At 34.3% G+C, this 27617-nt stretch overlaps 1 protein-coding gene across 1 annotated transcript in view; it reads right to left on the reverse strand.

Annotated features, from left to right (window-relative positions):
• Positions 1-27617, reverse strand: part of DIAPH2 (diaphanous related formin 2) — a 252358-nt gene that overhangs the window by 70794 nt on the left and 153947 nt on the right. Inside the window, exon 26 of the mRNA XM_062584399.1 lies at positions 13220-13355. Coding sequence (XP_062440383.1) covers positions 13220-13355 — 136 coding nt within the window. The remainder of the gene's footprint in view (positions 1-13219; positions 13356-27617) is intronic.

Consider the following 27617-nt stretch of genomic DNA (forward strand, 5'->3'; position numbering starts at 1 on the left):
AGATTTGTTTTAGCATATGAAGTCAATTTTGAAAATAGGCACATTTTTTAGGAGGTTACAGTTAAACTCATCTTCTAACAGGTCCCACAACCTTCCAATTTTGCCAGTCTTACGAAACTGATTGCGGCCACTCTCAACAAGAACAAAAATACATGACCACTTCTATATAATATCATTTCTTAAACTGCTGAGCAGCCCTCAACCATCTGAGAGGCACAGACAGAAAAAAGAATGATAGAATGAATGAACAAAGCCATGTTTGAGATGATCAGGCAACTGTAAGGTTATGGGAACTAAACCTGATTGTAATTTTTGACCAGTATCAAGGAAGAGAATAAAAGGGAAAAAGATAATGGCATTAAAATGAGCTGTAACATGAAAGTATATGAAACTGGCACTAGGTGCAGCCATTTATGAATGCTTCTAAGAAATAGACATATGCTCTGTATAATGGCAATACTCTAGATTTTAGGCTTTGTTTTTATAAATAAAAACACATTATAAACTGATCATAAAAAAAATCTGACTACATATGTTAAAGGTTTACTATACTACATGAAATTCTTATCAGTAACTCTAATTAGGCTGCCGGTTTAAACAGGAGATTTTTGATAAACTATAATAAATGCTACCTAAAATAGAATATTTAAACGTAAAAAAAGGCTGAGCAAAGAGGGAGGAAAGACATAATTACAAGCAAATTGGTGACTATGGCAAGAGATCTAGGACAATCTCAACACGGTCAAGGTGAATGAATATTTCACTTCATTTTTAATGCAGATAATAGTACTAACCTCGGAACAAAGAAAGGATAGATAATTGAGCATGTATGATTAATGCTAGATTGGTTAATGTAAAGTACTCACAGTTGAGGTAGAAGCAAATGGCAAATACCTAGAAACTTAACTTGCTACTTTAGATGACTATATATATATATTTTTAAAAGAATATATATACTTATTTATTTAAATATTTTAGGTTTTCCAGAGATAACAGTAAATTTATACTTTCTGTAATATGATACATTGTACTTTATTTGTCTAGAGAAGTTCTCTCTCATTTATCTAGTCTTCAGCATTTGATGTAATGGCATATTAAATTATTAGTGAAAGCTCAAAAAAATGGTCATTAGTAAGAGATCTAGCAGACTCAACTCAACTAATGACAAAGGCTGGAAGGAAGCTTTAACACTTGAGAGCTCACAACGGAGCTCCCCAATCCTGTCCTTAATTTAATATTCTAATTAGAGAATTTGGCATAATAACAGATGACATACAAATGGGAAATACTAACTTTTCAGATCAGAACATGCATAAGTATTGGAATAAAACAATAGATTAAAATAACTAATAAAATGATCATGCATAACTTCTGGTGCAAGCCACAAGCTCTTTATCAGAGAATGACTGACAACGTCAGTATGAAGAGAGGACCAAAGAAATAGCAGTAAACGATCACTCTGATCAGTCTGTTATGGCTTGGGGCGAGGGGTGTCAGAGCATACTCTCTGCTTGCAGTAATAATCAAGAACAACTAGTGCAACTTTATGAAATACTATTAAGATTGGATTTAAACATGGTATACAAGTTTGGTCACTGCATTCATGGGAGACAAATCAAAACTGGAAAAGCATTTATGATAACTAGGGGAGTGGATTCAAGTGAGAAATACCTAAGGCAATATGATTTCCTTAGGCTACATGAAACAATCACTGAAAAGACTGATCCGAAGCAGAGTAGGAGACCACATTCCAAGAGGAGAGAGAGAAAAGGAGCAACAGAAGTTTACAAGCAGCTTTGGCACAGCAACGAATAGTTACAAACTGGCAAAGGGAACATACAGGCTGAGAGTTAGACAGAGAATCTTTGCCATCAAAAATGATGTTCTAGAACATATTCCCAAATAAGACTGAGGGAATAAAGTCTAAAGACATTAAGGATGAAATAAAAAGAATTCAGAATGGAATTATGTGATACAGCACACATGAGATCAGGGAGGGGAGTCACACGACCTTTCCAATCCACTCTCCCTAAAGCATTAATCTGCAACACCTTTTTGATGGTGTATCTTTAAAATGGGTGCATGGCAAAAGGGTGAATGACAGTGTAGGAAGAAACCAATTAATGGCACTTACGCTGCTGTGCAAGTTACAGAATAAAGAAAATACACAGTTCCTGGATATCTGTAATTGGAAACTAAGCCTTTCCTTTTGAGAAAGTGTTTTTATTTTCAAATGTCTTGTAGTGCAGATATGACCTTCAAATTTTATGAGGAAGTGTTTCCTTCCAAAAGACCAAATATATTTTAGAAATTAAGCCAAACATATACTAGAAAATATGTGATGAAAGTATGACTAGACTGTTTTAATTTTTCTTCATATAATATTTTTAAACAAAATGTAACAGTTGCGCTGTATTACTGTACTGGCTAGCACTTTTGACTAGATAAAATAGCCCAGGCTTTTAAAGTTGCTTAAATCATTTGGGAGAATAGACTACAGAAATGCCACTTCGTTTGAGGCCACCACACTACAGCTCACCCCGAGTATCCAAAATACGATGCACCTCCAACCTATTCAGTTTCTTGGGTTCGGCTTCACAGTCAGTGCTCAAGGGGGAAGCTCTCGGAGAACACCCGGGAACAGTCCCTTATTTCTGAAGCACTTTTCTGCCTTCACTTTTCTTTATCCATACTGACTAGGTGAAGACTACTAAGGGATATGCCCATAACTTCTAGTGGTGTGCTTTTATTTTCTAGTAAAGACAAGACCCACATGATCTTGTTCATTTGCAAAACATCTTGCACATGTATTATTACAAATATATTAGTAAAGTAATCTAAACCAATAAAAGCATAACCATTCCACAGTCATTTGGACAAAAAAGTACAGGAATTTCCCAGAAAATCTTTCATAAATTAGGGCCCTTACTAAAAGTCTGGCCAAATACTGCTTCAGGTAATACATTTTGACTACCTGCCTGCTTCTTCTGCAAATGGTTTAAAAATTATTCTTTTCTTCACATCTTGCACTATACTGTTCCACTTTGAACTTTCAAATACTTTTAAATCACATATCAACAGCAGAAGGGCCAAAATATTTCACAGCTCTTCCAAGGCTGAGTGCCCTACACAAACTTAAGAAAAGACAACTTTTTATTCATAATTAGTACAGGAATTTTTAATTGTAATATATTCTTTTTAAAAGGTCAATTTTCAGTGGCTTTTAGAAAGTGTGTATTTGCATTCTCATATCATATTTGCAATTTACTCATTTGTTATATTCATTTTGTCTGCATAAAAAAGTCTTTAGGAAGCAGTCTTCCTCATCATTTTATAGTGGAAGACAATCTCCTGACTATTATTTGCTTTTTAATTAAAGGAGAGAGAGTTAGGACAGTATGACTGATAAGTGAACCTAAACCCCATGTCAGTTTACAAAACAAGGCAAAGCCTTGCTCACATACCAATTAAGCTCATTGTTTACAATAACCTGATCTCAGCCTTTTGTAAAGTTAATAGAATTAAAAAATGTGCTTTGTTGTACTGGCAGGCTATTGAAAACAAGTTCTGAAATGCATTTACTTTTTCATTTCCAGATAATGTCACAATGGTCAAGGTCTACTTTAGCAGGAATGTATTTAATTGAAATGCATCAGCATTACCTCTGTGGCCTTATTCTGAATGGACTTATGCCCCTTGCAAGGCTGTTTTTCATGAAAAACTTAGAAAAATAGGTCTTAATATAGATTACTTAGGAACAAATGGGAAGACATTGCCTCTGTGTGGGAAGGAAAAGATGGTGCAACTCCAAAAATGAAAGAAAAAAGGCCATATAATAGATACCTCAACAATTATACATCTGTAATCAAGTTTTTATACTGTTTGAAGGTTAGATTTCAGTTACAGTACTAATTAACTTTCTAATTCAAGTGATCAGCAGATATTCAGACAATGCACATGATCCTGAATCCTTTTAGCATAAGAAAGTCATTTTCTTTTAAAAATTGCTTATAGCTGAACACTATCAACTAACAATATTTCAGGAGGAAACAAGTCCTGAGAACACATTTTTGAGGAAGGGAAGTTCTCACACTTTCTCGCTGAGACATACATATATTTTTTTCTTTTTCTAAAACAATATTAGTATTACATAGTAGTATATAGGCATATATATATACACACACACATATATACATATATATACACACATACAGACTACTAATATATTTATAGTAATGAACTCCTTCAATTTATATTGAAATTATTCAAAGTCCTCAGACAATTCTAAGAGCAATATCCAATCTTACACTAATTGAGGTCTTGAAAAATTTCAGATTTCGGTGCCACAATCAGTAGCAGCCAAAGGGATGCTGGGATTTTTCTATTACTGATCTCTTTAAATTTAAAGTGCTCCACAGACTTTTCCCTCTTTGTAAGAATGCACAGAAAGCAGCAGTGAAAACAAAAAAGTAATCTGGCAAACTCTAAAGGATGAAAGGAACATAATATATATAGAAAATTTCTTCTCTCTAAATAACTGTCCATTTCTCAATTCTGGTCATCTGAAATGGACATAAATATTTCTAAACGTATTTCCAGACGATAAGTGTTGTTAGTTAGCCAGCTCAAAAAAAATTAGAGCAGGGTTGCTATTCTCTAAGACCAGCGACATAAGACAATCACTTCCATTATAGGCATTTAACACTCATGTCTTTATACTGTTGATCTATCATATGCAAAACTCAACTTCCTAAGAGTTTGAATAACAAAGTCAAAGAGTGAACAAAGAAATCTCTGTGATAGACAACATAATATTTGCCAGAGAGGAATTGTTCTGTGCACGCCTTTCCTCCTAAGCAAAACAAAGTGAGACTTCCTCTAGCTGACCAGTTGGTATTACAGAGTTTGCAAGAAATAAAACTGAGATAAACATTCTATTCCAGAGCAAAATCAGCAGTATGTCTAGATGGGAATCAATTATCTGTCATCAAATAGCTTCCAAAATTTCTTGGCCAGTTCCTGACAGCCTAGTCAGTGTATCTTAATTTTTATCACACATTTATTCTCAGAAAAAGAAGCAATAAGTCCAGGCTACACTGTTGAACTTAATTTCTTAGCACTATACATCTACTTTTAAAAACTTCCTTCAAAAGTTCTTTATTAAGCCTCGTTTCTGTGAAACAAATTTTGCAATAGGTGTTGAAAAGCCAATCATGCTATTTCAGGATTTTCCTACTAAGGATGTACATACAGAAAAGTGCCACAGCAGTTGTCACGTTTTAACTTGCTCATTTGGTTGAATCCTTTCTACATGGATTCAAAAGTGGCTCTGACAAAATCTTTATGGTTTTCCATGACTATTAATCATCTTGAAGTCAGATTGGACAAATACTGGACCTGAACAAACCTGACATTAAAACTTACCAACATTTAACATGGGTAGCTGGAGATGTTTCCAACAAGAAACTTACTGTTGACCCTAAGAGGTCAAGACTTACTTGAAATCTACCTAACTAGCCTGAATGTGGCTAGGGAAAACTTCACTCACAACTATAATCATTATAGATTAAATGCTTACAAAAGATACAGAAGATATTAGAAAATAACACATAGTTTTAGAACTAATTCATAATCCAGAGTCCAACCAATGACCTTGAATATAAATGCCCCCGTTGATACAGTTACGTGGCTGGTTATACTGGTAGAGAGCAACTATTTTATTATTTGACTCTTGTACAAAGTTTCTAGTTTCTTATTACTTTGTTACTTCATTGTCTAAAGAAATATGTTGGTTTCAGCTTTTGAATGCGCTCATGCAACTCATCTTTTATGTGGTACAGTTTAACAAGAATTATATGGCATAGTCTGTATACTGAAGACAAATGTTACTACATAATACCTTTCACCTTATTGAATATGACATTGAATAATGTCTCTACAGTTTTGCAGTCTGAATTCTAGACTTGCAAACTTGCACTTTTATGTTTCTTGTCCATCCTGCAATTTTTTTAAAAAACATTTCAACTTTCTGATTTTAACAAAAATACATATACTCTGGATACAAAATTATAAATAAAGTGGAGCCTTTGTTTATATTGCACTTCTAAAAGATTAAATGTAATATGTTTAGAATTTTTTTAAACCCTTTCCTTGTGGATTACACAGCCTACCAATTACCAGCAATTTCAAGTATAAAGTCTCTTACTACACAATGGACACTAACAAAGCACCACTGAAATCAATACCATAAATTAGAGTTAATTTAATTGGATAGATACGTTTGAGAGAAAGAAATAGGCCTTTATCATTAAAACAAATGTCCTTTGGGGTCTTACAGAACTTATCCTTATGAATATACACTGCCTCATCATCAGTCTTAAACTATCCGTAGCTGCAATGATTGTATTGGGTTGCAACATTGTGCTAACATTTGTGAGAAGCTTAAAACTCTTAGCACTTTATTTGAAAAATTTAGCACTTCATATGGAAATTTATTATTAGTGAAAATGCATTATGATATATATCAACAAATAAACATTACTGAATTCATTAAGCTGGTTTTATGTACACTACAGTTAAAAAAAACTTTTTTTTGATATTTGATAGTAAGCTTGCAGTACAAAGAGGCTCATCAACATGGTATTCTCTCCTAAATAATTTCAGAAAACACACTTGTGAAGACAGTATCTTAACAGTTCTATTGGAAATTATATTCTATAACTGTAGAAAAAAAATCTTTCCATAGGGACAGAATTTAATAATCATCTCCCATTAAACTTGCATTTTGCAACACTTCTACATGCAATTCTCCTCCTTATTACCCAATTCCTGGATAAAGCTTACATTCAAGAAATAGCTGGCTGATCAACTAATTGAATTATTTCAGAAATTCCTGAAGTTCTACATGACTACATGTTACCTAGCAATTGAAATAAGGAATAGCATAGATATTTTGAAGGGTAACAGTGGCAAATATATTTTGGAATAATAATTTATCCACGTAAAAGGAAAAGTGAATTTGCATAGAATATTATGCTTGAAGTTAACACTTCTTACTGTTAATTAAACAGTCCCCAAGAAGCCTATTTTTTTTTTTGAGAGAAAAGTATTCAGTTGTTCTCTCTTCTATACCTGTAAATATGCCAGGGCTATGATTCCACTGAGTCTCATCATGTTATTCTTTTCTCTAAAAAATTACCTCATGTAGTTTCTTTAATTTGCTTGCAGGGTACCATATACAGTATTCATAAAGAAATTTTCCATTATAAAAATTTTTAAAGATGAGATTAAAATTTAATTTCTCATTTCTTTTTATCTTTCACTCAATGCTCCTATCTATTTGCATCTCTCTTGAGCTGTTTTGACCCACATTAATAAAAATATTTATAGTAATTTTTGTTCCTTTTTTCTCCCATTTTCAAGATGTCTTCAAAAGATATAAATGAAGCTTAAAAATTTGGGGGAAATCAAGAAAAATTGCTCTGAAGATGACAGAAATCAAATTTCACCCTGGTCCTATAGATGATTGTATTTAAGCAGAATGTAAATCCCCATCTGATTTTTCTCTGTGAACACTATGCAAAGAACTTCATTTCCATTATCATCATATGCATTAGGGTAGAATCTTAATATGTCTTCAAAACAATTAATTCAATACTAATTGGACTGAGGAAGCTCATTGGAGCTTTTATCCTCATACTGGTAGTTAAAAGGTGATCTTAATTGCCATGGTAGTCAGATATAATGAAGAGTAAAACTGTTTTGGATTAAATAACATTTGCATCAGAATTGTTGGTACATGCTTTTCAGCTCCCAGAAAGTTGTCTTCAGTTTTTTCCCCTCACTTGTTCCGATATGCACGTGGAAGCAATGCGGCAAGAATTTTGCAGATGTTAAACCAGACAAAAGTCATGAAAGACTAGGTATAAATGCATAACTATAGCCCAGATCGCTGCAGCCCTCAAAAAACAGGAAACACTGCTAAAAAACAGCCATGAAGAATATAAAGAACATTCTCTTTTCATAAAGGTAGTAAGTGCCAAAGAAAAGCTGACACTCAAGCTTCACACACACACCAGAATTTCTAACCTGTAACAAGAAAGAATGGTTCATGAGTTCGAATGAAACTTGGGATTTCTATTTGTATGAGCAGGTCACTTAAAACTTTCTGTGCCTCCCTATCTCAAGCAAAGCAGGTATTAAGCAGATGCTTAAATAACAGTGGTGAGAATGCCAGAAAAGAACAGGTATTCCAAAGCCCTGCCGCTGCAGCTGAGGTAGGGCTGAAGAGCCACCACAGTACTGGCTGGAAGGAGCTGAGTAAAACAGGTCTTGTTATGGCTTTGACTGCATCACAGATTTCCAAATCAAAGTGTAGATAATCAGTTGCTACACAAAGGAGAAGAGAGCACTCATTAAAATCTTTAAAAATGGGAAGTTTTAGTATGAAACAGTACGGACCACTATAAGCTGTTTTCAGCTGTAGTTTAAAATCAGGTATATATGAAATACACCCTTTCATTAAAAACCGTTTAAAACTAATCCTAAAAATATATTAATACAAATAAAAGCAGCCATGGCAATATTAAATTATAATTCTCTCAGCCAAATGCAATCAATTCTAACAATTTTTATAACAGAATTTTTTGAATTGCTATTTCTAAAAATGTCTTCAAACATCCAATTTTATACAGATAATACTATTTTGTTCTATTTTCCTTTCTACCTAAAAACAGTTCATGTGTATCTACATTTGTACCCTTAATTAAGCTAAATTCGTTATTTTCAAAAAAAGATGTAATTTCTAATAGAATTGAGTTCAAAATAAACCACAGACTCAAAAGATTAGTCTCACTGAATGTTTACTTTTGATTAACTGGGAATGAGCTAACCTTTCTGTATGTAGTAACACGCTTATTTATTAAAAAAAGCTAATACACACTTACGTAACTACAAGCTTTCATGAGGTGAAGAAGCATGTACATGTTGGATAAATTTCTGCTGTAAATATTTCTTTTGGAAGGTATGTGTTGATTTTTTCACCTGTCAAAATCAGCCTGCTTGTTTTGTTTTGTTTTGTTTTTTGGGGGGGGGGGGGTGTTTTTTTTTTTTTGTTGTTGTTGTTGTTTTTTTGGTGGGGTTGTTTTTTTAACGTAAGTACTGATATTTTTAAATCATGGACGTACTTTAAGATTTACAGTTACTTAAGCTTGTACAACGTCATCCAGCGTAAGTCGCTTGAAAGCATATATGGAGTTGAGAGATTTTCTATAACTATACATTCCTTTACCCAACACATTTAGATGCACTTAGTAGGATTTTTGTTGTTTGGCTGACAACAATGATATTTATATGATATTTCAAGCAGGGTAGGCAATCCACAAAGCAGTTTTCTGGTCTCTCAGTTATGCCAAGAAACAAAAAAGCAATTAATTCTAATCTGGATTCTTTTGGGGGCCACAAAAAAATTGCAGTAGCATAACAACAGAAAAAAAAATAAAAATAAAAGCTTACCATAAAACTACACACTAAAAGCTGGAAAAACTTAGGAACCCTATTGCTCTGATTTGAAAGACCATGGATTAAAATTTTGTTCTTGAAGACATAGCTAGAGAAATAACTGAAACAGAGTTAGGCTAAAACACCCTTTGGGTGAAAATCACCTTATCAAAATGACAGCTTGAGAGGACATCTGTCTGCTTCCTCTAAGACTTCTGTGTCATGTTAGCTTAGAGAAATTTGCAAACTATTTATATAAGCAGCAATAAGCACGCAGAAGTGAGTACTCCCAAAAAATAACAAGATGGTAAAAAAAAAAAAAAAAAGAAAATACATTAATTGAATACCAATGCCCTAGAATCCTGTGACCACCCTATGCCTCATCCTCCTGCTGTGGCAATATAGTTGTAACTTATGGAATGCGTATTTCAATATAAAGCCATTTAAACATTGGAAAAAATATTTTAGAAGTATTTGATTGATTTTGTGTCACTAGTTTAGAAATATTAGTTATTTAAATGACAGTTTCAGTGCATTTGGTAATATACAGTCATTCACATTTTCACAGTTTTAGTAACAGACCAAGAACCAGATTACAAAATTAAACTTACGTTATATCTGTTGATAGAAAATATCATTCCTGATGAGAAGCAAAACATACTATCAGAATATTGAAGTATATTACTACCAAGAACGGTCTACTCCTCATCTGCTAAAAATGCAAGGATATAGACAGATGCGTTCTCACTGTCTGAGCTGAAGCAATGTGAAAAGTTATAATCTTGATCTGTTAGCTACTGCCCCTAAACACAGACCAATTAACGGACAATCTTAGCTCCAGGTGGGCTTCTCAACCTTTTCAACAGCTAGCAAGACACCTTAGTTTATATTGCCTTCAGTGAGAGTTTAAATTAACTTCTCTCAGTAGTCTTCAAACACATTGGTAAGGAGGAGTGTGATGGGGGATTCTTAGATTCTTCTCACCCCACTCAAGGGAAAGTGCCTGTCCATAATTCAAAGCTTTTCAAAAGTATCAGGTGACAGGTATTAAAGAAAAGATTAGCCAAATGCTGAGAAAAGTTGTCTAGAGAAAGTTGCATTAGATATTTTTCATAAATTTATTTTTACAGATATAAAAAGATATCTCTTTAAGTATCTTCTGTTTAAATTTGTAATTAATTTTGTTTAAATTTAAACAGAAATTGATAGGAAGAATCTTTATAATATATGAAATTTAAGTTTGTCATTTATCCAAAGCCAAAGTTGCTTGCCGAGCCTATATTTTCATGCAGTGTCGCTGCCACTTCAAGCAGAGCCAAAAATAACAGAACATGTGGTACCACTGCAGAAAACCTCAAAACTAGCCCTACAAAAGTCTCTGTAAAAACAACAGAAATCAATAAAATGAATAGCAAGGCTCTGAGGCTTTGTGACAAAATCACTTTTACAAACACAAAAATTTTTAGAAGACTTTAGATAATTTGTTGTCTATCATTGTATCAAGTTAGAGTACATTTATATAAATGATTTTTAAAATTCAGAATGAAAAGAACAAAAGTATTGAGGAAAAAACTTATCATTATCAGCATATACAAGAGCGAATATTCTCTGATTTCTTAAAATATAATTAGTAGTAGTACATATAAGAATGAACATAGAATAAGAAAAAAGTTTGGCTGGGAATCAAGGCTGGTTCCCCATTCTTAGCAAATCTAAATTGTGAAATGTCTGAGTAAAAAGTGATGACATTTGTATACATATATCAATACAGATAAAACAGCAAAAGCTGCTAAATGATTGTAAATAAGATTCAGTCTGTCAAACAAATGCTTACATAGAGGATACCTTTATCAGCTGTATTAACAGCAGCATAGTTGGGGCTTTTGTCAGTATAAGAATTTGAGTTAAAAATAAATAAAAATTAATGGTTCAAATATAGCTGCATTGATGAAAAATGCATGGAGGACAACTGCATAGATCACGCAGAAGGTTTCAAAGCACAGCACAGAACGTGTGTCAGCTATTCACGTTGGAGAAAACGTCAGATCATCTTGAGCACTGAGTCATATGCACTTCCTGCTGTGATGCACAGAAAAGCACATAGGCAGAACAAGGATTATAACCCCTGTAATTTGAGATGGAGAGGTGAAAAAAAAAAAAAAAAGTAAAGCATGCTGGCAATAGCATGTCTCCTTTGGATTCTTCTTCCTCTTCACAGAACATAGAGATGGAGCAAGGGAGTTGGGGAAGAAATGATTTTCTTAAATGCTTCCATGATAACTATGTGTTTCTACCAGAGCTCTCAACAGAAGCCACTTTATGCATACTGTCATTCAAAGCAAAGACTGAAAGCAAAGCTTGCCAGGAATATAGATTGCAAAGGATCATGGTTGCCAAACAGCAAGAGGTTTGCTGGCTAACATCCTTCAAGAGCTGGCTGTCAACACACACAAGTTTCACTAGTGATGGGAAATGTACTAACATGACAGAAATACTACCATTCTAAAAGCATGCAATATCAAAAAATATTGCAGTTTTAGATGCCGATATGTCTGCACTATTGCATTATCAATAACTGAGATTCTGAACTGTAGAACTCCATGACTCTGGCCATGTTCACCTCCAGAATCATCCTCTTATATGCTGCACTGGGTCTGTTTGGCTGGCCTAGTGTTTCTCCAGTGTTTTTCATCCTTGTATAAATTGACATCTGTTACAGATACTGCATATACGCCATTGAATGGAAGTGTTATTTCAAAGCTTACCTCTGATTTTATCCATTTCCAATATAACATTATGTCAGTTTGTCTGCAACAAACTAGACAGATTACTGCAACATCATCCTGAGACAAAGTTAATAAACCACCAAATCTTCTGTAAATTTCATCATAACCAAAAAAGCTCCGCAGCATTTTGCCACAAGTGTCTGTCAGATTGTTCAATGGACAAAAAGCACAACTTGCCAAACTAATGTAAACAAAAGGGTAGCCTAAAGTAATTTACTGTATAATTTAACTTCTAGTTTTATCATCTCTCCATGCCTTCTAGAGTCCAACAGGTGAAAAACATAGCATATAGCTTACAACCTCTGTAAAATAGCGATATTAGGGACCACTTAATACCTCCAGCTTGCCTGCTTTATTTTTCTTAGGGTGGCTTCAAGCACAATATAATGTTCTCACAGCTAACAAATGCAACACTTTTTTTTTTTTTTTTTTTTTTTAATCAGGCTGAAATGTCACTCTGTACTTAGGTGCGGAGCTAAACCTGACTTTACAGCTTGTAATAGTACCGTTGGGACAACATCCATTATAATATGGAGCCTCCAAGCTCAGAAAAAAAAAGTTAATGGCCACACTATCTTGATTATAAAGACGTTTACAAAACGGAATTAACTACAAAACAAGTAAGATACTTTTTCTTGGAAGTAAATCCATACAAAAAAAAAAAATCAATTAACTGCAACAAATGAAAACAAGCCAATAATTCACAACAAAATGCCTTGAAGGGAACATTACACATACTAGGTGACAGATGTATAACTACAAGATCAGGTAGGCTAAAACAAAACAGAAATTTTTCACTTAAAATGATTGTTTTTTCCTGTTTTCAAAACAAATGGTAAGTATTTTTGATATTTATTTGGAACAGTCTTTGGTTTGTTATTCCTCACTTTTATTTTTTCTTTTAACAAATCTCTCTACTAAAAACATTGCCTTACCTTTGTTCATGTCAATCAACTGCTGCTTCTTCTTCTGCCGTTCCAGTTTCTCTCTTTCAGCCTTCTCTTTTGCCAGCTTGGCTCTCTTAGTTTTCTCCTCTAGTTCTCTTTTTTTGTTGTTGTCTTTTAACGCCTCCTACATTAAATAAAATGAACATAGTAATCTATACACTGAGGAAAACTAACAATGCTAATAACCAAACCAGCAATAAACTTCTCTGTGCGAGCAAGGCTATCTGTTGAATTGAAGAGAACATCCCCATATATAGATCTTTCCAAGATATTGCCTACATCTGGTCTATGAAACATCCTTCTTCTCCAGATAAGATTAGTTTTGATTCCTGCTCATTACTTCTTTGCACCAGTTCTTCACAACTGCTATTACATTGCATGTACGTGCACTCGCTCTTTCTCTCTCTCTGTCTCTGTCTCTCTCTCTCTCTCTCAAAAAAAAAGAAATATTTGAATTCCCTTAAGCTGTTTGTCAACATACTAAATTTCTCCATAGTTTTGTCTTTCCTGAAGATTTCTTTTAACTTGAAGAAATTCACTGAAATCTGTCATGATGGAATTTCACTTAATGTCACAGATACACATGATAAATGTTAGGTGTGATCTTCTTGTCTGATTTATATTCACAACTTAACTGCTACATATTTATTGCTCCCTTTCTTCTCCAACTCACAATACATTCATTTCCTCTGCCTATGAGCACCATCGGTCTGAACTTCAGATGATTTCAGGAGTCCAATCGTTATGCGCAATAAAGAAGTTAATAACACTAAAAAAAAAGTACCGGATCCAAAAACGTCCAGCATTAACAGGGCACATGCTCATTCACGAGGCTGCAGCTTAAATAGACAAACAGTCAATACTTATTAAGCACAGGGCATAGAATAAATGGTTTCTATTTCAGTATTTTTTTTCCTCCTAAAAACTACAAAAATCATACAAGTTAATACGCACATAAAAAGTAAAGGATTTCTTTGTGGATATCTATGTAAATATTCAAACAAATATATCTGTTGTTATTCCACAAGTGAAATTCCCACATGAGATCTGAGGCCTGGTATTAAACAGCCCAATAAATTCTTCAGAAGTGACATTTCATATGATTATAAATGGCAGCTCACTACCCTGTGTGCTGCGAACATGCTAGGAATGAACTACAGGCAACAACTGCCATTTTGCCAAAGAAAATCCCATCTAAATTGCTTCTAAGTGTTAAGATTTATGTAAGTTATGTCAGTGTCTGGTAATGCAGTACCTCCAAACACTGCACACCCACTCTTCCAAGGGACAGCATATTTCAGTATGGATGTGCCATTTCAAGAGTTCACTGAGGTAAAACACTAGCATGGCACTTTATTTAATACTGCTTTGCAGAGATGCTGGATAACACAGCTACCAGTGACATTAATTGTAGATCCAGGTGAGAACTGGACGAAGAACTGTATTTGCTGTACCATCACATAGTCAACCACACTGACAACAAAATACTTTTTTTTTCTTAGACAGAAGAAAATAGTATTACAGAAGAAAAATCAATGTTTTATCCTTTTTGTTTTTAGACAGTTCTGTCTCTGCACATTCAATCATACTTGACAGAGATTTCATTTTACTGCAACTTCGCAGGCTGTAATGAAAGTAAATGCCCTCGATCTTATGGGAGAAAGCACATAAGCAACATCAGGGCTGCCCAAACTAGTAGCCCACTAGCCACTGACATACTACGATTAGATCACGGATCCTGACACATTTTATAACAGGAAGGCTACAGTTGACTGAACTAAGAAAGATAAAAAAAACAAGCTCTTAAGTTCTTATACGTGAAAATTATCTCTGGGTCAGATTCTGAAAGTCCCAGTTGCAAGGGGGATTATATGAAGATACACACTGCAGTTCACAAAATGTGCTGGCTACCAATGACTTTTCAAACAAAAGTCATTCAAATACCGACTTAATCTTCCTGAAGATTTGTAAGATTCGTAAGATAAAACACACTAGTAAATGTGTGCAAGAGTGCACATGTGTTCGCACACCTACCCCTTCACATACAGGCAGGCATTTGTATATACCCACAAAAATGAGAGAAAACCCAGTCCTACAACACATGCACATGTAGCACAGGAAGAGCAGGAAGGTCAGAGCGCCCTACCCATTAATTCTTCAAATTCCACATTCCTTTGTATTTTATTTTCTTCCAGAAAATAAGTGTTTCAGAACATCTTCATATATTAGTATTCCCTTCCCAGAAGCAGCTCAGAGACTAAGACGGGAGAGTCAGGGACAGCAGGTAAAAACCTACTAAGTGCTGACCAGAAATGGCAGAGCTGTTTCTGACTGACCTGGCTCAGGCCCAGGTTGCAGCAAAGGGGTAGTAAAACAGCGCATCCTCCGGCGGGGTCTGACAGGGCCCCCCGCAAGGCCGGAGAGGAAACCCCTGCGGGGTGTCCGCCCGCATGGCCCTCGCCACTCTCCATCCTCATCCTGACTCCTAACTGTTCCACATTTGCTATGTCATTTACCACTGCATACTTAAGTCAGAGTTGGATGAAAGCTTGAAGTAAATCATCATGTACACGAATACACGAACACACTCCCAGTTGTCAAGTTACTTCTGTGCTGAAAGCAAAACAAATACACATTCATCTGAATTTATAAACATACTTTATATTTAAGTTAATACTGGTAACAAATTTGATCATACTTTTTCAGAAGTTGATTACAGATGATTGTGAATAAAGATAGAGGGAATTTTGACTCATACATATTGTGATTTGTGCAGCATTTGCTCTGTCTGAATGAAAGCATAAATCACGTAAACTTTCTTCTACAATTTTACTATAAAGGATTTTTGTTATTTCTCTTGTGGCTTCTATCTCTTCACTACTTACGCTTTCCCAGCTTTTCAGGCCCCCAGTCCGTGGACTAACATAACAATTTCTAACATAAAGGTGACCTGCACATGCCCTACCACGGCGCGAACCGTGGGCGCTCCAGCGCCGAAGGAGTGCCAGGCTGCACCATACCTGCGCTGTGATTTACGCAGTGCTCAACCTATGGTCGTGTACGTGCACATATTTCAAGGCCACTGTTTTCAAACAACAGTAACAAACTAGTTCCGCAAAAACTTGTCTAACCAGTAATATCAGCAAGAACTCCAGCTATTATAATATAAAAGGTGATCAAAATTAGAATCACAAAAATTCCTTTTAATGTTACCATTCAGCTTGGGGAAAAAATGAATTCACTGAGTTTTAAAAAGACATCTATCTGCTTTTACGTATGCTGCTGACTACATGTAATATAATCAATCTATCACCATTTATCCTGCAAAGTAACAGGAGGTATGAATTCCATTTTTTTACTTTTATGTATAAAAATGCCACTTTAAATTGAATTTCTAAATCATGTTAGTAGCGTAATCTAAAGCATCCACAGCAGTTTATTCTGTATCTCTTAAAAACATTTTTAGAGATAGCAAAACTCACCAGCAAAAAATAAAATACCTTAATTTCTATATCTTACAATCTCCCTCAACAACTTTGCCATTTCCATTTTTTACACTTCATCCTCGTTTTTACTCGTTTCACGTCTTAGAGAAACCTTATTTCCCAAAGTGCTGCAAGCCATTTGTCAGTGATAAATCTCACTTTGAGTTGTAATAAAAAACTATAATAAAAATATCACTAAAAAAAGTTGGCCCCTTTCAACGGGCTCCTCTAGTTCACTCAACCAATAGCACACAGACAAGCATGTCTTCTGCTCTTCCTACACTAATGAGAATACTTGCAGCATAACTACCACTGGGGGAACAAAGCAGTGGTTCATGTAACCCGGCTATTGCAAGGATATAGAAAATGCCACCAGAACTGTGTTCTGCAAACATGCTGGTTCACTTGCACAGAGGTCAGGTCAGGATTGCTGGAAGAGATCAGGATGACATTATCATTAATCAGTTTCTTTCCCATAAAAGTCATAAATAATATGTTTATCATCCTTAAAAAAAATAAGGTCTTCAGAGAATCTGGGAGTGAGGGTGGCCACATACAGAAGAACTGAAGGCAACATGCTTAAACAACTGAAAAAATAACATTAGGGAAACAATGAACTAAGAAAACTAGCTTTGTAAGTCCTTTGAAAAGAGAATATAGAGAAAAGCAAATTAATCTGAAGGTTTCTTTTAATTTTAGGAGGTGTCTTTTTAATTTTTTTTAAAAAAAGCATATCTTTGAAATAACTGGTAACTTAACTATAGTTTCTACTCTAGAATGTCTGCTAACTTCCAACTAATCTTTGCTAAATACATGTACTATCATTTGGACTCTGACTCTTTACATACCAAATGCTTAATTTAGGATGATCAAAGCACAGAAACATGTGCATTAAAACCATGTATTACCATTGAGCAATGTTTGAATGAAATAATAATAAAACTGTGTGTTAGTAGCACCCTACCACTGGCAGAAACAATCCACTCATCTTTTGATATTTTCCTGTCAGTGTGATTCTTCAGTTTAGCTTTGTAGGTAATAATATACTCATGACAGAAGTGGAATTTTGTGTACCAGAGATAATGGCATTAGCAGCCAGCTAAAAAGTTTTGTTTGACCATAAATACTTTTTCCCTTCTCAGACTTGAACTTCTAGAGGACACAGAAAAATTTCAGATGTAGGAAACTAAACACTATTTTTACAGTAGGATTGCATTTCCATCTGGCTGAGCAGAACATCGAAATCAGAGAGAAACAAGGAAGAGAGACCAGGAAAAAATACGGAAGCTTCCTTATGCTTTCACCTCTCTTTTCTACTGTAGACTTCTATACTTTTTCTCTGTATTTATTTACTTCCAAATTGCGTTCTTCAATGGAATTCTTGTAATACAATGTACTGCAATTCAAGTTTAGAGAGTAGTTTTGAGTACTGAATGCCACAGATACCCTTTCTATGCAAGTCTGCAGGTCAAGTTACCTAAATACTCAAAGGCAGAGATCTATTTTAAAACTGAACAAAAAGTTTTTGTGGTTGTAAATTGAGAGAGAACGAGCAAGAGTGAATGAAAGAGTCAGAGCAATGCATTTTGTTACTGCAGTGTAGCTCAATGGTGACAAAACATATACTAGTGTTGATAGGTGTACGCTATACAACTATATATATGTGTGTGTGTATATATACATATAAAATTTATATTTTGGGCAAAAAGAAACCTAAAGGGCAAAAACTAAGACTTAAAGGGCAAAAAATACATACTACTAAAAAAACAGACATAAATGTCACAAAGCAAGAAGTAATTCAGTTAAGAATAAAAACCTTCCCAAAGGCTTTAGAAAATATTTTGAAAAGTAATATTTGAAAAGTATTTAGAAAATATCCAAATACTGACTTCTCAAACATACGTAAGCCCTAACAAAATCTAAAATCAATCTCAGCTACATCTCAAACAAAAAAATGTTTATTGTTTAATGAAACAGTTAAAAAATATTTTTGTCTACAAGAGGGCTTTATCATCTATTCTCCTTTGTAAAAAGATCACAACATTCAGGAGTACATCTCCATGAGCAATGCAGTAAGTATGAAAGAAAGGCTAAAAGCATGCCTGATATTGCAGTTGTCTTTTTTAGGATTATGTTTGAAGGCTGAGTTGATTAAAGTTTATTTTAACTGAAGTTTCTCCTTTACAATTAGGGTAAAGGGAGGGGAAAAAAAATCAGTGAAAACAACTTTTAATCAGATGCTACCACTTTTTTCCCCATTAATAAAGACTCAGGATTGCACTGACTTTTCTGTGCAAAATTTCTTGGACTGAAATATTTGTTTTCTTTAGGAATCTACTACCTTCATCATGTAAATAACATATTATAAAAGCAGTAGTACTGGACGCAAAAGACATGCCACTTTCTTACCTCACAATAGGATTTTTACAGCACCAACTTGTTTTCCTAGATACTTGACCCTCAAAACAAAAGCATCTTAAGTGTCTGTGCAAGAGATCATTTAGAATTTTAAAATTCAATTTTAAAAATCTGCCTAATAATCAGGATGAAACCTACTTTTTGACCAAAAATTATATAAATGAAATTTTTAAGTCTGATGTATTATTCATAGAATCATAGTATTTATGGACAAAATATTTTGTGAAGAAGTAGACAAGACTAGTTTAAAGTTTCTTTTTTAAATATATATATATATATGTAATATATAAATATTTACACATACATACATACATCTTGCACAGAAAGCCTCTTTTGGTTATAATTTAAATCTTCTATTTTTGTTGGCGAGGAACAGCATGGAGTTTTGCTGTTTACATGTAGAAGGGTTCTCTCTCTTTTTTTTTTTTTTTTTTTTAATACAAACGACTGCCTTTACTAGTAGAGAAAAATTTCAGCAAGAAAAATTATTTGCGGCAAAGAAAACTATTTCAAGGGACATGCAACTTGATGTTATCCATTGTGTTTATTAGGATTCACTGAAGTAAGGCTCTTGCATTCAGGACTGCCAACTTAAAACTTGGCCTTCGTAAGAAGCACCTAAAAAATTAATGCACTCTTACATGCTGTACCTATCTTAAATTTTGACAAATAGATCTTTGCACGTGAACCAAGTTGTAAATAGACTCTCCAAGGTAAATTATTAAAAACAAGAAGAAAACAAATCATAATGCACAAATCTCCTTGGATATTAACGATGCAGTTGGCTACAAAGCGGTCATGCACCAATAATGAAGGCTGCCTGTGATCCCTCAGGCCTTCCTTAAATTTGCCTTCGAACTGCAAAATATATGATCTGAAGCTCCAAAAAAGGAGGCGAGGGGTGACCAAACAAACAAACAAAAAACAAAAAACAAAAAAAAAAAAAACCTTTTTTTTTTATCATAACTCATTAGGAACAGTGAACTCTGATTAACTGGAAGTCAATCTATACAATAGAGTTTAAAATACAGCAGACTGCTTAATCAGTTCAGACATACAAATATACCTTTTTCATTGGTATTCCATGGAGGATAGCTTACCCAAAATACATTGTTATCCTTAGAATAATAATGGAAATGCGATACAATAAGGCGATATTAAATAAAAGCAGGTAAATAAATGGAATCTCCTGATAAGTGGGTATGAAACAAAGTAGAAAAAACTATGTTTGAGATACTGCCCTGTGGTTTGTGCATCGAGGCATTACATCTGACATGGGACATCTTAGGGGTGCCATTAGAAATTAAGACTTCCAGCATTTTTTGCTGTTTGGGTGGGGGGGTGGGTTCTGCTATTGGCTTTTCAGCAATATTGCAAAAGTACTGCAAACAATCTAGCAGCATTAGGTAAAGGAGGTCTCCCACGTTTAATGAACGAAGTTCAAGGCTAACAATTAAAAATCAACTAGACTGTACCTCTTAAGTAATTAATGTTATCTATTTGAATAACTACTCCACTAAATAGCCCTCAAGTGGACAGACTTGGGATTGCTTTAGTAGCTCTTTTAAATCAATATTTGGATAGCATAATTCAGGATATTACTGAAGAGGAGGAGAGTTGAAATACTTACATACTACAAAAACTGTATTCTTACCATCTAAAGTAAGGAAGAAAAGGTTTTTACACAAAGCAAAAAAATGTAATTCAGCTGCTTTGCTAAAACCTGAACAGAGAAACCAAGGACCACAGAAGATGAAAAAGTGATCTTTGTGAGTTAAGGAAAAGACAAATCAGTAGGCCAGCACATGCAGTCTTCCATCACTGTGCAAGCAAAATCTATTAAAATCCTTATAATATGTGCATTCATTTAAAATTAAATCTGTAAAATATGTTCCTAAAAAAAAATACATAAATCAAGTGAGAAAAGAGAAATATTTTCCCTCAGAAGGACATTCACTGAACAAGATGTGTTGAAAGGATTCAGCTTCCTGCTGGAAATTCTTGACAAGTCAGAGACAAAAAATGTTCTTGACAAAACAGACTGTGAGAATTACTAATAGGCACAGTCTACATTTATATAAGATATTTAAATAGCAGAATGAAAATCCATGGGTTTGGAATATTTTACATGCTCCCTTCAAGAGTTGATAGGCTAAAGAAATTTCAGCATTACATCCAAAAGGAACAGTAAACACAGAAAAATATAACACTGAAAGGGTACACTCACATATCTGCAAATTATTCTCAAGATTTCTTATACCTTCCACTTCATATTTTGTATTATAATTTGACACAATAATCCTATTCTAATAGTTTATTCGGGGTTTTTCTAAACATGATAACCAGGCAAATACAAACTTAAAATGAATAAGCTAATTTACTACAACATCAGCAAGCTAATTGAAGATGCAATAACAGTGATCAATCTGAAGTCACACAATTAGGCCAAACACAGATTCAAACTATCAAATTATTATCTTAATACGATATATGAACACAGAGAATGACGAGGCTGACAGTACATGAAAATCCCTTATGGAGATTTTAGAGATTAGATTTTTTCTAACCCAAGACCCAAAGACAGCATTTCAGACAATAAAAGGTACTAATGTGATGTGTGAATGGTGTAAGCATCTGTAGATTGTAAGCATCTTTTACAGAGATGTCTCTCTTAAATGTAAAATCTTGCCAAAGGGAGTCACTTACAGCAGGTAATGAAGTCTTCTGGTTTACAAGAGGCCTTTAACATCTGGGTTAGATTTACAATTTAAGTACTGCAATATTCAAAATTCCAAACTCTGCCTGGTTTCCAGAGTGGAATGCACAATCCTTACTGAAATGTTATAAACTTCCAAGATGATGCCTGGGAACAACGAGATGATTGAATAAGATTCACTATGATCAGCACACTGACTGGAGAGCCAGCTAAAACTAGTTTATGGAAAATGCTAAAGAAAGTTTTTAATCCTGTCCCTTTTCAAGATTTAGGGATCTTAATACCACAGCTTCCTCTAAACCATGTTTTCCTATACTACTTCTGAAAATAGTATTCAATCAAAGATCTTACCAGCATCAAACATATGACATCTATTGCATTTCCCTCAGCTGCAAGGCCTATCACTCTGCAGTGGAAGCAAGCTACAGTTGGCAGAAACAAACCTCATTTGTGCTACTGCTGTTCCTACATTCTCCTACCTATAAGTGCATGCAAATGCAATATATTGCAAGTCACTGTTTAAAATAGTTTTTAATATATCTTTTGGATATCCTTCAAGAGAAATGTCACCTTTACCTGTTACATCAGTTCTCACCTGAGAAGTACCACTTCTCATCTAGCAGCTCTAACAACTTGTTCATAAAGTTGATGTGTTAGTGCCCATATCTGAATTCTTTCACTTCCCATATGATAACATTATTTATAAACTTGTCTAGTCTATATCCAACTCCCGTTTTTTTTTTTTTTGTTGTTGTTGTTGTTGTTGTTTTTGGGTTTTTTTTGTTTTAAAAAGATCACACTAAATAATAGGTCCTAGCAACAAGCTGGATTGGATACATGCACTCAGACAACAATTTCGAGAGCTTATAACATTGCAACCTTTCGTGCGTGCGTGCATGTGTGGGTGTGTGTCTCCCCAGACAAAACAACCAAAGGAGAATAGTGAATACATAATTTCTTTTACGCCACTTCTGAATTAAACTCAATTTACTAGGTCGAAACTTGACGATTCAGCTTGACTCTATGTACTGTTTTTTATAATTAATACATAATAGTAATATGTTCTATCTATGCAATACATAGTCATTCATTCATATTACTGTAGCCAATGACCACTGCATCAAGGAACACTTTTCAAAAAGCCACAGAAAAGCAGTCTGAGTCACAGAGCTTGCAACCTACTTTGGAGAACTTATAAGCAAATAAATATTAGAAAGAAAAGGGCTTATAGAGACATTTATACTCCAGATGCTGAATCCACTATGGTGAAAATGATTTTTCTTATGAAGGTAATATAACAGATGCTCTGTTTATGCTTTTATAGAGCATAAATCTTAAAAAACTTCAGAAGACAATGGTCCTTGTGGCCCAATAAAAACTGTCAGTTTATGGATAATTTAACACATTGTATCTTTTTTTTGGAGCTCCATTTTCTGGCTCTTATAGGGTTACTGTAAGTATCCCAGCCACACACTAATAATCAGTGGACAAAAAAGGGCAGTTTAATCTCATCTCTCATATTGCCAATTGATGAATCACTCGTATCTGCTTAAATATTTACTTACACTAGAATACATCCCTTTCTCCCTAACTATATTCACCATGTAGTTTAAAGATTTAATTCCTTATTCAAACAGCTGCATTTACACAAATGTTTTCTACATGAGGGAAGTATTCACCGTTGATAATTTATCAGATATCAAAATTATCCTTCCACTGAAGAAAAGCGCTTCTCTGAACTTCATTAGAACCATGCCTCTAGATGTCTGTTGTTGGCTCTCCAAAGTCTACCCAATTCTTCTAATAGACATTACTACAATTGGTTTTAGACTCAGAATTCACCTTTAAGTCTATTTGCATTAAAGAGGGAGGCCAAGGAGCAAAAATTTCTGAAACATCTGATTTATCTTTAAGAGGTGCATGAAAAAAAAGAAAATAATTTGTTGTTCAATGCTAAAGCATATTTTTCATACAGCTTTCATGAAGCATGCAATTTGATTAAAAGGAAACTTAGCTGTGTTTGTAAATGGAGACATGACAGACTTGGTAGATGTCTTTAAATATACTGCTAGCAACAGAAAGAAACATTCAGAAAACAACACAGATTTAAAACATTTCAAATTATTTGATAAAAAGCTTGTAAGACACAGTTAAAGTGAAAAACCAAACCAGAAAAGAATGAAATAGCATATTGTTTCAAGCACTCAAATAATCGTTACTCAGGAAGAGCCCCAAACTACACCAAGCCGAATGGAACAAGCTGCAATTGTCCTAAGGTTATCTAGCAAACCAAGGACAATGGAAACGTGAGTGTACTTCCCGTGGAAGAAAAGATTACGTGAATATTATCTAAAAACCACGTTTCCCTCGAAATAGTCCTAAACATAAAAGGAATATTCTTACTCAGTGGATCTGCTATTTTAACTCTGAAGAGAAAAATAAGTTGTTGCTACCTTTCAAATCAATTTCCCTGCTTTGGTAGAGGAGAAGAAATACACATTTTTTTTTTTCAGGCTCGATTTTCAATTGCGTTCCATTTGCAAAGTAAAGTCCTCATGCTGAAGTGCTTTACTTATTGCTTGTGATATTTCTTGAACACAGTGAGGTTATCAAGAGGTTCCAAGGCACAAAACAAAACCAGGAGAGAGGTGATACAGAAGTACTAGGAAAAATCTATTTAGAAGCTCACATCTTAAGTATTTTACCTAACCTTAGAAAAAAAAAAGAGAATGAGCAAGAAACAGCATAGCCATTTAAAAGGCAAGGAGGACAGCATTTCTGAAGACAAGAGGTAAAAGAGAATTTTTAAGGTAAAGTGATACAAACTTTATTTAGTTATCTCACTACATCCTTGGCTCTACTTGCTTTCAGCAAAAAGGGTAGAGAAGGTTAAGGATAAATGGAAGCACATACAGCATACATAATCAAAACAAAGAAAATTCTGCCTATCTAAATAGATTCTCACAAAGAACATTTGATTAGAGTATTGTTCAAAAATGCGGTCAGTTTTAATTAACTATTTGCAATTATATGATGTACAGTTTTGCAGTTTTAAAGGAGTTAGTTAAATTGTGACCTTCTAACTACATAATTTCTTTTTCCACTATGATGTTAGCATCAAAGAACAATGCAAAAATATTTTTTCTCTCTCAAGCACAGCTGGTAAGGTGGAGATACACATCTAGGTCAGAGAGAATAATTAGAAGTTTTCACTAAAATACCGTATTGTCAGGAAGTGTTTTATAAAGTGTATATATAAATATATATATATTTATACTTTATATTATATATATATATACTATATTAATACTTTATATATAGACATATATTACATACACATATATATAAAGTTCCCTTTCTGGAAAAGTCTCATTCCCTCCTAGTTTCCCAAGTATAGAAAATGTTGCAGTGCCAATCAATAGGGCTCACAAAGAAACTGAGAAAGGTCAACTACTGTATCAGCCTACACTGTCTCCCTTACAATTTACTTTCCTCCTGTTGTTTAGGGATAATAGGATAACCCCTTACTTATACGGAAGATCTTTTTGAAAAATAGCTTGTGAAGAGAAACTGCTAGACCCAAAGGAATTTTTTTTTTCCAGCCGTTGATATACTTTGATCAGAAGGACTAAAGATGAAACAACACTGACTGTTATGGATTTTTTTTCCTTATATTCTGTAAATTTTGTCATTCGGTCTAACAACTTCCGAATGTTGGACCACGTGGAGGTGTATTTATTAGACGTTTTACCTGTTACATGCAATGAACAACTTACAGAAGGCAAACAAGCAGAAAAGATGCATGCATATATTTTTGATTTCAAATAATCAAAACTTGCACTTGTTTAACGCTTGTCACAGTCTCTAACCTGAGTTTACCACTGACCAGATGTTTTCTTAATATTAAAATATCTCAATATCAGTAGTACAAGACAAATATCAAGCTCCAAACATACACATTTAATATATATAGAATTCTCTCTGTGATCTGGAAATTTGCCATCTGAAATAATTCTCTGAAAATCATCATTAAAAATATTCATATATATTTCACGTTTCAAATGCACTAGTTGAATTGTATGATTCTATGTAGGATATTCTTATCTGTAGCTGCAAATGAAAAAGGAAAGAAAAATTGTCATTACAAAATATGAGGGGAAAAACAGGGGAAAAGGTCTTTTTTAGAAGTTGCAGTAGTGCTAATAATCAGAAAGCTTAGCCTGGAAGAAGTGATTCTTGCCCTCTATTTGATTTTTGTCAACCCAAATCTGGTGACCAGTTTTGGGATCCCTAGTACAAGACAGATACTCAAACAAATGTCACCAGGATGGTCAGGGAGCTGGAGCACATGACACAAAGGAGGCTGAGAGAACTGGGTTTGTTCAGCATTAAGAGGAGAAGGCTCGGGGAGAGTTTATTGCCGTCTACAACTATCATGCTAGGAGGGTGCAGAGAAGACAGATCTAGACTCTTCTCATAGATGCACAGTGATAGGACCAGAGACAATGAATAACAGCTGGAACATGGAAAATGTTATTCATTTATCTATTTTCCAAACACAGATGTGGTCAAACACTGCAACAGGAACACGAAGAGGCGGAAGAGTCTCCATCTTTGGAGATGCTTAAAACTTGACCAGACAAGTTCCTGTGCAATCTGCTCTAACTTGACCTGTTTTAGGGCAGAAGGCTGGACTAGATAACCTCTGCTGGTCCAGCCTACATAATTCCATGAGTTTGGACATGGATAGCCAGCAATACAGTGTTGACATTGTATAGAAAAGCATATAAAATAAACAAATCATAAAGTAACCTGGATTCTGCCTTTGCAGATATTGGAACTTAGATCAGAAGATAATGCACTGCATGTACATACATTTGAAATTTTGGCACCACAAGCCTCTGTGGAAATTTTTTATAGCCACTGGTTTTTGTCCAAGATTTTTTCTTAAGTTGACTCTTCTTTTTTTTAAGCTGTTCAAATAATGGCCATGGATAAAGCATTATCCATTATAACTATATATTATAGCCATTATATTAATGACTAAAGGAAAGAATAATCATTTATTTCTAAGTAAATGCAACAGCAACATTAACACAGAACATAAAAAAAAAAAAAAAAAAGATTATGCCTGGAAATTCAGAGAGATTAGCCCTCTGTACAAAGATAAACAACTAAATCTCTCAGAATTCCCACCTACTTAACAATTATCCTTACCTCTACTAACAATCAATAAACATAGATTATAAGCAGTAAGCTAGATTGTGTTTCTTCTCAATATCAAAACAATTAAGATCCAGTCAGTTATATTTATGCAAAAAAAATTGATACTGTAATCACACAAAAAAAAACCATATACACACCCATACAGAGAGAAAGAGAGAGAGAGAGAGACACAGACAGACTGCATGATACTCCGAAATTCAGGACTAAGGAGAAAAGGCCCACTAGTCAACTAAAACTACATTTTATCTAATTTTATCAAGAGTAACAGGGTTACTTTCTATTGTAAAATTAAGACCTCTGACACAGGAGTCACTAACATCATCTCTCCTTCCCTAGTCCCTAAATTCAACACTTCACTCTTACAGAATTACTTTTCTGATTGGAAACTCCTTCTACACCTTAATCAATGACAATTTCACCTGACTCTAAAAATGTGGATCCACATTTCACACAAATATTGCATCTTTGCTCCTACTAGAGTCAGAGTACTTAATACTTTATTTCTTATGTTTGCTCACTGAAACACTTAAGTATCTCATCT

Source organism: Rhea pennata, chromosome 11 (genome assembly GCF_028389875.1).
Source record: "Rhea pennata isolate bPtePen1 chromosome 11, bPtePen1.pri, whole genome shotgun sequence".
Lineage (NCBI taxonomy): Eukaryota > Metazoa > Chordata > Aves > Rheiformes > Rheidae > Rhea > Rhea pennata.